The sequence below is a fragment of the Geospiza fortis genome, unplaced genomic scaffold (genome assembly GCF_000277835.1).
Source record: "Geospiza fortis unplaced genomic scaffold, GeoFor_1.0 scaffold237, whole genome shotgun sequence".
In the NCBI taxonomy this organism is placed as follows: Eukaryota; Metazoa; Chordata; class Aves; order Passeriformes; family Thraupidae; genus Geospiza; species Geospiza fortis.
In genome coordinates, this window is record NW_005054319.1 from 343992 (window position 1) to 357434 (window position 13443).

General features: G+C 45.7%; 1 protein-coding gene across 1 annotated transcript in view; it reads left to right on the forward strand.

The window, feature by feature from the left end:
• RNF216 (ring finger protein 216) overlaps positions 1-13443 on the forward strand; it is a 76047-nt gene that overhangs the window by 20156 nt on the left and 42448 nt on the right. The window contains exons 7-14 of the mRNA XM_005420339.2: positions 2740-2842; positions 3688-3852; positions 4839-4953; positions 5231-5370; positions 6212-6262; positions 7227-7364; positions 8564-8712; positions 9159-9237. Coding sequence (XP_005420396.2) covers positions 2740-2842; positions 3688-3852; positions 4839-4953; positions 5231-5370; positions 6212-6262; positions 7227-7364; positions 8564-8712; positions 9159-9237 — 940 coding nt within the window. The remainder of the gene's footprint in view (positions 1-2739; positions 2843-3687; positions 3853-4838; positions 4954-5230; positions 5371-6211; positions 6263-7226; positions 7365-8563; positions 8713-9158; positions 9238-13443) is intronic.

The window sequence follows — 13443 nt, forward strand, 5'->3', positions numbered from 1 at the left end:
TGCTGAGTTGCATCATCTCCCTGCCCTGCTGGGTAGAGCTGGGGAGTGAAGGATTGCATGTGCTGGCACCACCAGCACCGAGGGGACATGGTTTGAAGTAAATCACTTGTGGCTGGTGTCTGATGCTTGGTGGCCTCTCTTTCTCCCTCTGCAACTGTCTCTGTTATCTCCAGCATGTCCAGACTAGTTACTGTGTGATCCAAGAATGAGGAAAAGGTGTTGGTTGCCAGAATGTTCATTTGTGTAAACCCAATGCCCTTTCCAGCTAACTGGGGCACTAATTAAGCAGCATTTAAGTGTGTGAGGTTTAGAATTAGTCATTGGGCCATAAGTTAACTGGTGAGGAACTAAGGATGATCCCATCCATTGGGCACAGATTTCCTATTCTGCTGTGCTGCCTGTGCTGTGAAGTTGTGTCTCCCAAGTAGGGCTTCTTGGTTAGAAAGTCAGCAGAGTAGAACTTCTTTCTGATCTTATAAAACTGCTTTCCCTGCACTTGTGGAGCAGCTCTGGGGTGCCCACACCATGGACTGGGTGCACCTCAGGGTGGATGGTTGTGGTGGGAATGTAGAGGACAAGCAGAACCATTCCTTGGGGCAGTTGGGCTGTTGAAGGTGTGCATCTGGCTGCAGGACTCTCCCAGATTGTGTGAAAAAAAACTCGGGTTTGTGTCCTGGGGGGATTTAGCGAAGCTTGATGGAATTAAATCCCACTATTGGCTTCTGTCAGTCTTAATGTGCTCCTTCCCTTTTTGCTCCCGCAATCTCTTCTCTCCCATTGTGTGCCACAGACCCAGGGAGATGAAAAGGTGCTTCCAGGCTTCCCTGTAGGCCATCTACAGTGCCTGCTCAGCGGTGCGTTACCCACTTACTGGATGATAAAGATTTCTTCTCCATATTTTTATTCCTTTAACCAAACCATCTTTGGAGTTGTCACTGCACCTTTTGTGTGAGAACAAATGGGTCAAAGCACTGGTCAGCCTCGCTGGCAGGGTCTTTTTGATCTCCATGGTGTGTCAAGTTGAATCAGGCTTGAAATATAATAACTAAGGGTGAGTGGTTTTGGGCAGGGGTGAGGCTTTTAACCAGCTCTGTGTCCTGTGGTGCAGATATTAATGAACAGTGCCATGAGTGTGGGTGTGCTGTGCAGCAGGACCCACTTAACTAATTGTCACACACTGGAGGTCAACATCCCCCAAAATCCTCAGCGTGGAAATGGCAACATGCAGGAGAGTTCACATGTACCCTGGCCGTGCCCCAGCTGAAACCCTTTCCGTAGAGCCACGATCTGAGCTCCTTGAAGTTTCTGTTTTGTTGGATTAAAACAGTTATCTTTTACCAAAGGGATGGCAGGAGGTGGGAGCTGGAAGCTATTAAATGCTCAGTGCCAAGATATTTGTTGTTTTCCCCAAAATGATCTTCTTAAAACTTTCAGCTGATGTGAAAGATAAGATGTGGGAGCCCCTCTTAGCAGGGTATCATCTATTCAGCTTTTGTGTGCAGGAGCTTTCACACTCAGTCAAAAGCTTCTGGTTCAATATGTCAATACCTGATTAAACAAAAAGAAATGCCCCTGCTTTGAATGTGAAAGCAGAGCTAAAGTAATCGTGCCTTGATAGTGGGTTAATGCTTCAAGCCAGTTCAGATTTCTTAATTAGGGACTGATTTCTGACATCAGGAATATAAATTAGCTGCAATTATGTCTTTGCTGCAGCCTAGGACCTTCTCATTCCAATAGTTCTACAAATGTTAATTGCTTGTCCTGGCTCTTTTCAGAAGGATCTTATTCTGCAGCTGGGGAAACTGAGGAACAGCTTGTGTTACTGGCCCCAGCCAGCACAGCTGCTTGGTGAGGGCTGAGAAAAAGCTGTGGGAGCCTGATTCAGGCTGCCCTTTCAGAAGGGTTTCTGGAGTATTTGTGACTCTCCACCAAAGGGGCATTTGAAAACCCCTTGCTGAGTCTTTTCTAAGCTAAAATAATCAGTTAAACTACACTTACCTGACAGTTATGACTGTTTGTGGTAGGACCTCAGATATGCTGCATTTACAGGCTGTTAGGCAAATTTTCAGCAATTTTAGTGGTTATTTTCTAAGTGCTCTTCTCACCAGACCAGTTTCTAGTGGAATTTGGGTAATGCTGGTGTGATTGCAAGCTTTGTTACAATGAAACCTGTATTCAGAGTTTGTATTCCATGGAGATACACATCTTAAACTTCATTTTTTCTCTGCTTTAATCATGGAACCACAGAATAGTTTGGGTTGGAAAGGCCATTAAAGATCACCTGGTTCCATCCTCTCTGCTGTGGTCAGGGACACTTTCCACTGAACCAGGTTGCTCTGGCTGCTTTAATGTGAAGGTAGACTGAGAATGGAGGCTTTGATTCAAGTTTAAATCTGTAATAGTTTGTTGAGGAAGACATGACCCTTTTATGGGTTTTGTAGAGATTTCTGTGGTTTTTTTCCATATATGATTAGTAGCTCATCCATACAAGCTTTATGTATGTAAACTTAATTATTGAAAGACAAATCTATTTGCTTTTCCTTCTGCAGCCACACAGCTGATTATTTTTCATTTCATTCTCAGTCATTTTCTTGCAGTTGGCTCTAGTCCAGGACCACCCTTGGTCCTTACAGGGCAGGCTTTGACTGTGACCTCATAATTATCCAATACTAAAAACTGGACAAATGAGAAATGAACCTGAGCTCCCCAACCCTGAAGTAACTATATTTATCTTTTCAGACTTTGTAACTTTCTTCTGGAAAATCCAGATTACCCAAAGAAGGAAGGCAGAGTGGTTTTAAACCCCAGCAGCAGCCTGCTTGCCAGCCAAGATGAGACAAAGGCAAGTGAGAGTATCCACATCTCCTGCTGCCTCTGGGCAGTCTGTTCAGCCTGAGTGGACCTTGGGATGTCTGCTTTGATTAGTGTGTGTTTGCAGAGTGCTTGGCTGAGCCTGGCTTTCACAGGAGGCCTCTGGGTATGTGGAAGGCAGCGTTAAATAGCAATAATTAGTTGTTTGTAAGATGACTTCCAAGCCTTTCCTGTTTGGCTGTGCCAGAGCTGCACAGTGTCTGCTCCTTTGCCTCCAGCAAGCCCCTCTGCCCTGCCTGCCTGTCACTGCCCCATCTCAAGTGTTCATTTTGATAACTGAGACAAGAATTCCACAATCATTCTGTCATTCATCATGAAGTAGCCTTGGCCCTCGGGTCTCTCTTGTGAGGCCTTTAGGCATTGCCTTGCAGCCTCCTAACTGCAAATCTCCCTACAGATGCTTGATTTTGTGCTTTAAAACATCCATTTAACAAAAAATTCTCTCTGAGCTACACTCTGAGGGTGTTGTGTGGCCTGAGAGAGATGTTGAATACCTCTTTCTACTCTTGGAAGTGTCTCTCTACCTTGAGCTGATAAAGTTGTTCACTCTTCATCATGAACAATTTTCTAAATATTTCTCCTTGCTGTCTCAGGCAGCCACACACCATGGTTTTAAACAACATTTTAGCTTGTGCAGGTCACCCTCAGAGGTGCCTGGGCCAGTAGGCTTTGCACCCACACTGTGCTAAGGTGCTCAGAGTTGGGTGCCTGCATCTTAGGTGCTCTGGCAGAATGCCCTGATCACTGAGAGAGCCATTTGTGACATTCCTATGTGTATTTATAGCAACCTTTTCATCTTTTTCATTTTCTCCTTAGGTGCCTAAAGTGGACTACTTTGACTTTTCCAAACTCGCCCCCCTTGACCAGCGGTGCTTTATCCAGGCAGCTGATCTCCTCATGGCAGACTTCAAAATGCTGAGCAGCCAGGACATCAAGTGGGCACTGCACGAGCTCAAGGGGCACTATGCAATCACACGAAAGGTGCTCCAGTTCAAGTCTGTTTTCTTTCCTGGGCTTATCTCCCATGTCTGCAGAGAGCACTGAGATGGCTTTGGCCTTACTGTATCATCTGCTGCTGTGTGGTTATGGGTTTTATAATAATCTTCCTTTCCTTTTAAGAAGTTTTAATCCATTTAGTAGAGATTTTCAAAATTTATTGGCCAGACAGAATGCTGCAGGAAGTTTTTACTTTCCCTAATAGGAGAGCTGGGGAAACATGAGCTGGCTCATGGTGGGTGATGCATTAAACTGGGAAGTGTTCCTGTGTGTCTCCACTGAAGTGCAGTATAATTGCCCATAAAACCCTGGCATTTAGTTAGATCTTAAAACATTTAGCTGCTGCTGCTGGTTAACTGGCTGCATGGAATTAAGAAGCAGCCTGAGTATCACTGTCCTGTTTTGTCTTATTATGACTTGTGGCATGAGTCCTGTATTCCTTATAAAAGAATTTCACTGTCATGGAGATGCAAAGACACTTGTTTGAAGTATCTGCAAACTGAGTGTCAGTGTGGGTTCAAGTTTTTGACTTAGATCTGCTCCTCTGGTATGCCCTTGCTTGAGCTTGTTTCTCTACTGTTCCAGGACTTAACTAAAACAAAACTTGTTGTCTGTTCTCTTGATTGATTGAGCACCAAGTATTTGAACCTCACCTTTTTAAACAAGCCAAACACATCAACAAAAAAAGAAGCCAAACCAGCTCTGTTTAATACAGCTGGTGCCCACTTTGATATTAACAGCTGAGCTGTTATGAAGTATCATTCAGCTGCTTTGTTTTTATGGAATAATTACTTGAGTACATAAAGCAACAAGGTGAGCAGAAGAAAGATGTATATTTGCCTCTCTTTGGAGTGTTTGGCTTTCTAGGTTTGGATCAGGCCTATGCCCATGTTTGTACTGTGCTTCAGCTTGAATTAAGTGCTCCTGCTTTCTTCCAGGCACAGGGTTTAAGGCTGTTTGTTGTTTTCTAGGCCTTTTCAGATGCTATCAAAAAGTGGCAGGAGCTGTCTCCCGAAACCAGCGGGAAACGAAAAAGGAGGAAAGAAATGAATCAATATTCCTATATAGACTTCAAATTTGAGCAAGGTAAATGCCAAGCTGTGTATTATGCTCTCTGCATCATTATTGTAAGCAGAACTGGCTTGCAGCTGAAAGCAACTCCTGAAAGGGGATGTGGTCCCAAAAGAGCTGAGTTTCTGTCAGTGGTATCTGTTTTGGAGATTCTCCTCATTAGCACCTCTGCTTGGTGAAGTGCTATGTGAGCTGCTGAAAGTCTGCAGCTGGTGGTGTATGCAGGAAGAAGGATTTAAGCTTTGTTCTGGCTGCTTTATCCCTTTTTATTGAGCCTTTAACTCTGCTTCAGGGGATGTGAAGATTAAGAAGCGCATGTTCTTCCTGGAGAACAAGAGAAGGCACTGGAGGACCTATGACAGGCTGTCCCTTCTCCCCCCAGTGCTGCTGGAGCAGGAGTTCTATGAGCAGAAAGTGAAAGAGATGGCAGAGGTGAGTGACAGGAGCTGCTTTGATCATGTGCAAATCTTCAACAACTGTTGAAGTTTTGGCCCTAAACATGAAAAATCTGTCTCTTACAGAAACTCAAACACCGAACCAAGTATTGAATAACTATGTTTTCCCCTTCCCTACCTGTTCTCTTTGCAAGAAACTCCATTATAAAGGAAAGAAGCCAAGCAGAGAATTTCATATTTGCTTAAATATGCAGCTGCTGCTTGTGCAAACACCATTCTGGAGGGGGAAGTTTGCTATGAAGTGGTGAAAGCTCTACTAATTAACTCTTTCCTCTAATTGCTAGCAGGCTTCTCTGCTGCTTTAGGGCTTGTAATTGCAGCTCAGTGTTGGTGGTGAGTAATGGGCAGGCCCAAGGCAGTGTGTCCACTCACTCTGCCCTCCCCAGGCTGGCAGTCCTGTGGTTCCAGAAGGGTTTCTCCCGTGCTGAGAACTGGGTATTTTGAAGCAGAACCTGCAACACCCACTGCTGTGTTGTCTTTCTCTCCTTGGCCTCTTAGGCAGATGGATAAGGTCTCCTTTGAAACAAAAAGCTCATGTTTTCTGGAGGGGCCCATTGGGTGAGATCATCTCTGCCCATGGAAACCTGAACCCCACAAGACAGAATTTGGTTCTTTGTTCTTGCTGCCTTTGCTTCTCCCATCTGTTTTAGCTGAATCAAAAATAGCTTAATGACTTGGAGGGATGGGCTGAGTGATGTTACAAGCAGACAGCGAGCCTTTTATGGTGGTTTGTGAGTCCTGAGATAATGTAAATGAGTGGAGAGTTTGGAAAATTGCTTTATCTGTTCTGTAAATACAGATGCATGTGTCTCTTGCAGCATGCAGACTTCCTCCTGGCTCTGCAGATGAACGAGGAGCAGTATCAGAAGGTCAGTATCCATAATGTTATAAGTTGAATTCAGCTTGTGCACAGACACTTTTGCAGTTCCTCCTTCACAGATACTTTTAGCTCTGGAATGGAGCTTTTCTGAAGCTGCATTTCACTGTGCTGCTTTTGCTGAGCTGGCAAAACCTGTGTAATGTTTGTTGGCTGGCTTTTAGGAAAGGTATACAGGAGCTGAGGCCAGCAAGACAGTATTGATGCATGTAATGATCTGTAGTAATTCAGCTTGTATCTTCACTGCTCAGAACAAACATTGCAACAGAATAGCATCAGGTTTGCTCTCATTCTTGTCATTATGGCTGTTTCAAACAGATCCGCTGTTGTTGGAGCTTGGCCAGTGAGAAGGCCTTCCTTGTTTGCAGAAAGAATTTTTTAAAAACCTGAAAATCAGCTCTTCTGCTTCAGAGAAAGTGTAGAGAACAGTTCAGCAGCTGTGCATTACGTTTTGGTTTCAATGTTCATTTCCTTTTCAAACTTTAGAAAAGTGGGCTATACTTATACTTTTTAGCAGTGGCAAACTTCTCCACCCCCACAGTTAAGAGGCCAAGACAGGGTCTGCCAAGGCAGATGGTAAATGTTCCTTTAGAGGGTAACAGATCTGAATCTTGGTTTTCCCTATGAGAGTGGTGTGCACACTCAAGCTGCTTCCCTGTGACTGCAGCTTCCCAAACCCAAAATGCTGCTCTGCTTGTGAGCTAAGAATTATTAATCTCTTCATGTTCTGTAGCTTTTTGGATCCTGTCAAGCAGGACATGTAGATACAAAGTGACTTGAAACAGCGTTTCTGATTGCTTTTAGGGAATTTAAACCACCAAATAAGATATCTAATGGAATGGTGTGTATCTGTAGCTGTTTTTTAGCATTAATGCTGGCAGTTTTTTCTGCCTTGCAGTTGTGTGTGTGTTGCTATAGCTGTTGATGTTTTGATGCTGTTCCTCTGGTGGCTGCAGGATGGACAGATGATCGAGTGCCGCTGCTGCTATGGGGAGTTTGCCTTCGAAGAGTTGACTCAGTGTGCAGATGGTCACTTGTTCTGCAAGGAGTGCCTAATTAAATATGCTCAGGAGGCAGTTTTTGGCTCTGGGAAGGTAAGGATTTCACAACTGGACAAGGGGGAAATGGGTAATTGCTGTTGGGAGATGACATTGCTGTTTGTGTAGTGTTGTTACTTAAAACAGATGTAACTGCACTTCCCAGGAAATACTTGAATGGAATGGTGCCCTGAAATCCAAGTCAGTCTTGCCATCAAGTGAAGCCAACAACTTCACAATGTGATCTTTGCATGGGATTTCAGGGTTACTAACCTCCTTTTTTTTTTCTCTCTCTCTGCTTAGCAATTTGATTGTTAGGAAAACTTTATACAACACTCATAGTAAAACAATCATTTGTTTGGCTTTTATTTTCTATATTATTTTATTCTATAAATAAACCAGTGGTATCTGTACAGGGAACAATTATCTCTGACTTGGCCTATCTCCTTCTACCTAAGAGTGTTTGTCCTTCATAGTATCACTGTGATCCCAACTTAACTGGGAGGTTAGTTCCTCTATGGTACTACTAACCTCCTTAGTCTCTGATTTAACTAGCAATTATCCTGGTACTTAGCTGAGTTATAAACAGGTCATTAACCTGCTCTGAAGTGTGTCTGCTCCTTTGCCTCAGGATATGATGCTCAAACTGTGGGATGCTGTTGTACTCTGGGATCCATTTCATGTAAATGTATAAACAGACAGCTATATTTTATGTGACTTTATTGAAAAGAATGAAGTGTGTGAGTGCTGGTTCTCAGCAGAGACTGAACAATAATAACAGGCTGATATATGGTCACAATGGACTTGGAGTGAATTGTGATCCTAGCTGGCAACAGCACCTTCCTGCCCAGTGCTTGTTTGAGGCCTGATTTGTTTAATTAGGCTTGTTCTTTCCATAGTGAACCCATTCTCTGGCAGTCGTCTTGGGTGGATTTAGACGAGATCTTGGGAAAAAAAATTTGTTATGGGGCACTGGCAAAGGTTACCCAGAGAAGTTGCAGATGCCCCATCCCTGGAAGTGTCAAGCTGGACAGAGCTTGGAGCAAGCTGGGATAGAAGCTGTCCCTGCCCATGACAGGGATTTAGAACTGGATGATTTTTAAAGTCCCCAAACCCAAGTCATTCTGAGATCTGCTGACTTCAGCCCTTGCTCTGTCTGAGCAAGGCTCTGCACCAATTTGCTTGGAAATGTTCTGGATCCTGAGTTGCACTTTGCTAATGTCATACTGAACCTGAGCCCTCTTTTCCAACCCCAGTCAGAGCTGAGCTGCATGGAAGGCAGCTGCACGTGTTCCTTCCCCACCAGTGAGCTGGAGAAGGTGCTCCCTGAGAACATCCTCTGCAAATACTACGAGCGGAAGGCCGAGGAGGAGGTGGCTGCTGCCTGTGCAGATGAGCTTGTCAGGTGAGTGTCCCACAGAGAGTGCTGCACTTGCTGCTGTGCAAAATTGTTGCCTGGAACTCTACTTTTGTGCTGAGTCTGAGATAGGTAGCTTTTAAAGAGCTGGATTATAAATTCAGTCTTCTGCCTTCCCAGGTCTGTTTTTATTCTGCCTTTGACTAGGAGCAGATTAAAATTCAATAGACTTGTCTCCCCCAAGACTTGCTTGCCAGCTCTGTGCTGATCCACTAAATTACATGGTCAAAAGCAGTGCTGAGCATATAATATTTTGATTGCAAACGGGGAAGTGATTGAAGAAATATGAGCAAAAAGGCAATAGTCAGCACATCCTGGCAACAGGCATTGGGTTGGCAGCCTTAGCAACTTCCATGCAGCTATTTGACTAAATCAGCTTTCAGCAAAGCTGTGTTTGGCACTCTGCATTAATGGCATCTTGTTTTGGGCTACAGGTGTCCCTTCTGTAACTTCCCAGCTCTACTGGACAGTGATGTGAAGCGGGTCAGCTGCCCCAATACCCGCTGCAGAAAGGTAATTGGGGCTTACTTCACATTTGGTCTCTTCTGGAGTGTTGGGAAGGAGAGCTGGGAGGACATCTCACCCTTCCTAGTAGCAGTATCTCATGTGACTGCATAGGGCAGCAAAGTATTTGCTGGATCCTACTGATCTTCTTCTGTAAAATTGGGTGCCTGGACAGGTGAATTTCAGGGCACTGTTGATAGAGGAGGAGTCCTCTTTTTCTTGGGAAGATGTTGGCTAAAAAAGCCTAATAGACAGTTAAATTCTGTTGTCTGGAGAAGTTGAAGTTGCCAGCACTGAACTCTCATGCGAAAATTTAACTTACTTTGGGGGAGAAAGCTGTTTATGAAATATGCTCAATTCCATTTCAGATCCTGATCTCCAGATAGGTTTTGTTAACATCTACCCTTCACGATGGGGAAAGGAAGGTCCTGGTGTTGGGGCAGGGAGGTTTGCTAGGCACTAGGTGGCAATGTTGATTCACGTTTAAATCTCAGGTTTTTTCTGACTGTTTTTGCAAAAGCCGAGCTGTTTTCAAAATGTACATATGTCAGCACTAAAAAACAGAATTTAGGCTTGAAAAACATGAACCCTTCAATGGGCAAAATGAATTGAAGTTGCTTTTCCCCTAAAATGTGTAATGCAGCAGAGTGATCGTGTAAGAGGGATCAGTGCTGAAATGTTCCTTTCCTACTGCTTCACTGTTTCATTTCCTTCCTAGTGTACTGCCTGTTCCCCCCCGCCCCCCGGGGTTACAGCATTCCAGTGGGCTGGATTTCTGGTTTCCTGGACAGCTTGTGTTGATTCATTAGCTGAAAATCTGCTGAGTAGCTTTGTGCTCTTCTTAGAAGTCTTTAACGACTTCAGGATTTGAAGTCGAGGGTGAGGAATTTGGATAGCAGGATGTGGTGTCTCAGCATCAGCTGCAGTGGTTCTTCATATTCCTGCTATCTCCTCTCTCTCCTGAATGAAGAATTTCTGTTAATGCTCTTGCTTGCAGGAAATGGTTGCCCTAAGGGAGGAAAGGGCTAATCTAGGGAACTCCACAGAGCTTGGAGAGGATGCACTGGCTTTGCTAGCAGTGTCTCTGGTGATGACTGATCCTGGAAGGAGTCCCTCTCAGGTTGGAAGGACTGCACTCACATAGCTGAACCTAAAGCAAGGGGAAGTGTGGAAAGGGGAAGGTCAAAATGTGTCTCTCCCAAAATCTCAGAGTGCTTTAAGGGTGGGGAGAGGAGGACCAGATGGTGGACCTGTTGTATCCCTGTGCTCCATCACCTGGATCCTTTGCCTGGCTTTGGGAGTTTGTGTTGATACCCTCGGGGTCTCCATTAAATCTTGCAGGGAGGTTCATTCATATTTGGGCCAGCTATGGATATGCTGTAAAGCAAGTGATGTGAGCCAGCTGCAATCCTTCACTTTGGCTCTGTCTGTGTGCTGGGCTCAACAGTAAGAGCTCTACACACACCCAGGTCACTGCCTGTGCATCTCACCTGTAGTTCCAGTCATTTGCATCTTGCAGGGGCCAAAATGTGGCTGATTGTACCTTGAGCAGTGGGCAGAGCTGCCCTGCCTCTGTGAGTGCCTGGCTGCACAGGGAGCATGCAGATGAGCTGGCATCATCTGCCAGGGCCACTGTGGCTCCAGCTGTGTAGCATCAAGTTTGGCTCCTGGTTAGGTGGCCAGGGCTTGAATCTTAATATGACAAACAGCAGGGTGGAGGAAAAGTTTAGTTAGCCAAGGAGAAATATCACTTACCTCTGAGCCACCCTACAATACATTCTGTGTGTGTGCAGTCTGAGCTGGGGCAGAGGCAGCTTTCACTCAGATTTGGCTGAGTATTGAGGTTTTGCTCTGTGATAGGCTGCTGACTGCACATGGAGCCAGGCTTCCTGGTGACAGGAGGGTTTTCCAGGCCTCCATCTTGGAGGCATCCCTGCATAGAAGCAGCGCTCAAATTTCTCATCTCCAAGGATGCACATTCCTCCTCCCAGCACTACAGAGCAACCCAAAGCTGGCAACTGTAGTAAAACAAGGAAAGGCACATGTTGCTGGTTGAGTTGTGCAGCACTGGGAGGTGAGGGTGCACTTCTGCATGCTGGGGGAAGTGCTGTTTTCCCCCAGAAAAGGAAGTCCATCCTCTGTGCTCAACCTCCCTCCTCCCAAGACCCCACACTGTTGAAGACAAGGCTTTTGTTCCCAGCTGCTGCTGCCGGCCCTGGCGCCGTGTTGTGGGAGAGGGAGATGGTTTCCCTTCTTTGCAGTCTCAGCACAAAGCACTGCAGGGCTTTCAGCCAGCAAGAGATGGGGAGCTGAAAGCTGCCGTTGCCATGGAAATAATGCATGCACGGAGCAGCAGAGAGCTTGAAACCCCCAGCACTCCTTTCATAGCCAGGCCACATTGCAGGGACTTGCATTTCCAAGAGTTTGCCTTAAAACTCCTTTTCACAGTGTGGAATTTTTATTGCTTTATGGTACCCAGTTGTCTGGGTCAGTGCTGGCTGGGTGTAAGAGATGATGCCATGTGGCTGCATGGTGTGGGATGGCATTGTCCTTGGCCGGGGCAGCTGTCCAGTGGGTTTGGGGACTGCCTTGAGCATTGATGTGCCTATCTCAGATGGATAAAATTTCTGCTCTTTCATCTTCAGCTTAGGCTCTCTGGCCACCAACAACCCTCATGTTGTTTTAATTAGCAGCACTGAGACTTTGTGTTTTAGGCCACGCCTTATTAAGCTGTTCTGTGTCTCGGGATTGATTTGGAGGTGCTGGCTAGGAACAGATGCACCCAGCTGCTTTTAGCCTTCATTTTCTGCTGGAATTGGGGCAGGTTTAAACTTGCACTGAGCTGTGCCTGAACACAACCACTCTTAGCAGGGCACCACCAGCACCCGTAGCGAGCGTGAGTTGCACTGAGCGGTTTGCATGGCTCTGAGAGAAGGGGTCTTGCTGAAATAAATTATTGCTTGATCAACAAGACCTAAATTTGCAGAAGGAGCTGAGGGGGATCCTGTGACACTGTGATCTCTGTACCTGGCACAGCAAGGCACATGCAGCTGCTTGTGGTTCAGAGGTGGGTAACACTGCTTAGGAGTGTTTTATGGAGTGCAGGGGGAACTGTTTGTGTAATCCAGCACCCAGCAGCAGGGGATGTGTTCAGGATGACACAGCTGTCCAAGGATGTCATCCAACACATACCACAGGGCCCATTATTTCTGTGCTAAAGGCTGGGCCATGCTGCCCAGAGCTGCCCTGCCCGACTCCAGATGTGCTGTGGATTTAGGCTTAAACTGTATCAGGATTTGTAGCTGGCAGGGTGCGTGTGCAACATGGAAAAAAGAGATTGTCCTGGTTGGAGAAATTGAGCTTGTCCAGAATGCCTCAGAGTAGGATATACATATGGAGAATTACTTAATTCTCCTTGTTTTGCAACATGTTTTCCCAGCTGTTGAAGTCTGCTGTCTCATTCAGCTTCCTGACAGCAGCGCAAACATTTTGAAAGTCCCATGGCCCCATCTCATTCTCTGTTCAGACATTCTTATTGCTATTATCCGTATGTTTTGCCTTGAGCCTGTTTATTTGGATTTGATTGTTACTTGGAGCTTAGCCCCACAGCTTTAGTACAGAGCAGAGCTGAAGGTGGCATTTGCTGTGGCAGACCCCTCACTAATTTATTTTTGGTGGCAATGACCTCAAGTCCCAGCTCCTGTTTGAATTCCCATCCTCTCTGTCTTTTAAGAAAATTTGCTGGGACAAGGAAGACAGGGAAGTGTGGTGAGAATGACCTTGTTACAGAATGGTTTGGGTTGAAAGAACTCTTAAAGACCATTCATTTTCACCCCACCACCATGGGCAGGGACATTTTCCACTAGACCAGGTTGCTTAGGGCTCTATCCTGGCCTTGAACACTTCCAGGGATAGTGCTTGGGAATGGAGCACTCATGCCTATGTCTGCTTGGATCTGGAGACCTGTCTCCCTGTGTCGATGTCAGCAGAATTCTCTAAGCCATCTCTTCATGGCTCTGCATCCCCAACACCTCCTGCTCTGGAGCTCTCCGCTGCGCCCTTTTTAAACTCGCAGCGCACATGGGAACTCTCTGGGCTCCCTCAGTGCCAAAACCACAACAAATGGCGAGTTTCCGTCTGTCAGCCCGGCTCAGCTCTGCTCAGGCTCTCCACGGCTGGGCAGGCGATTTTCATTTTTCTTCCATAAAAGGAAAT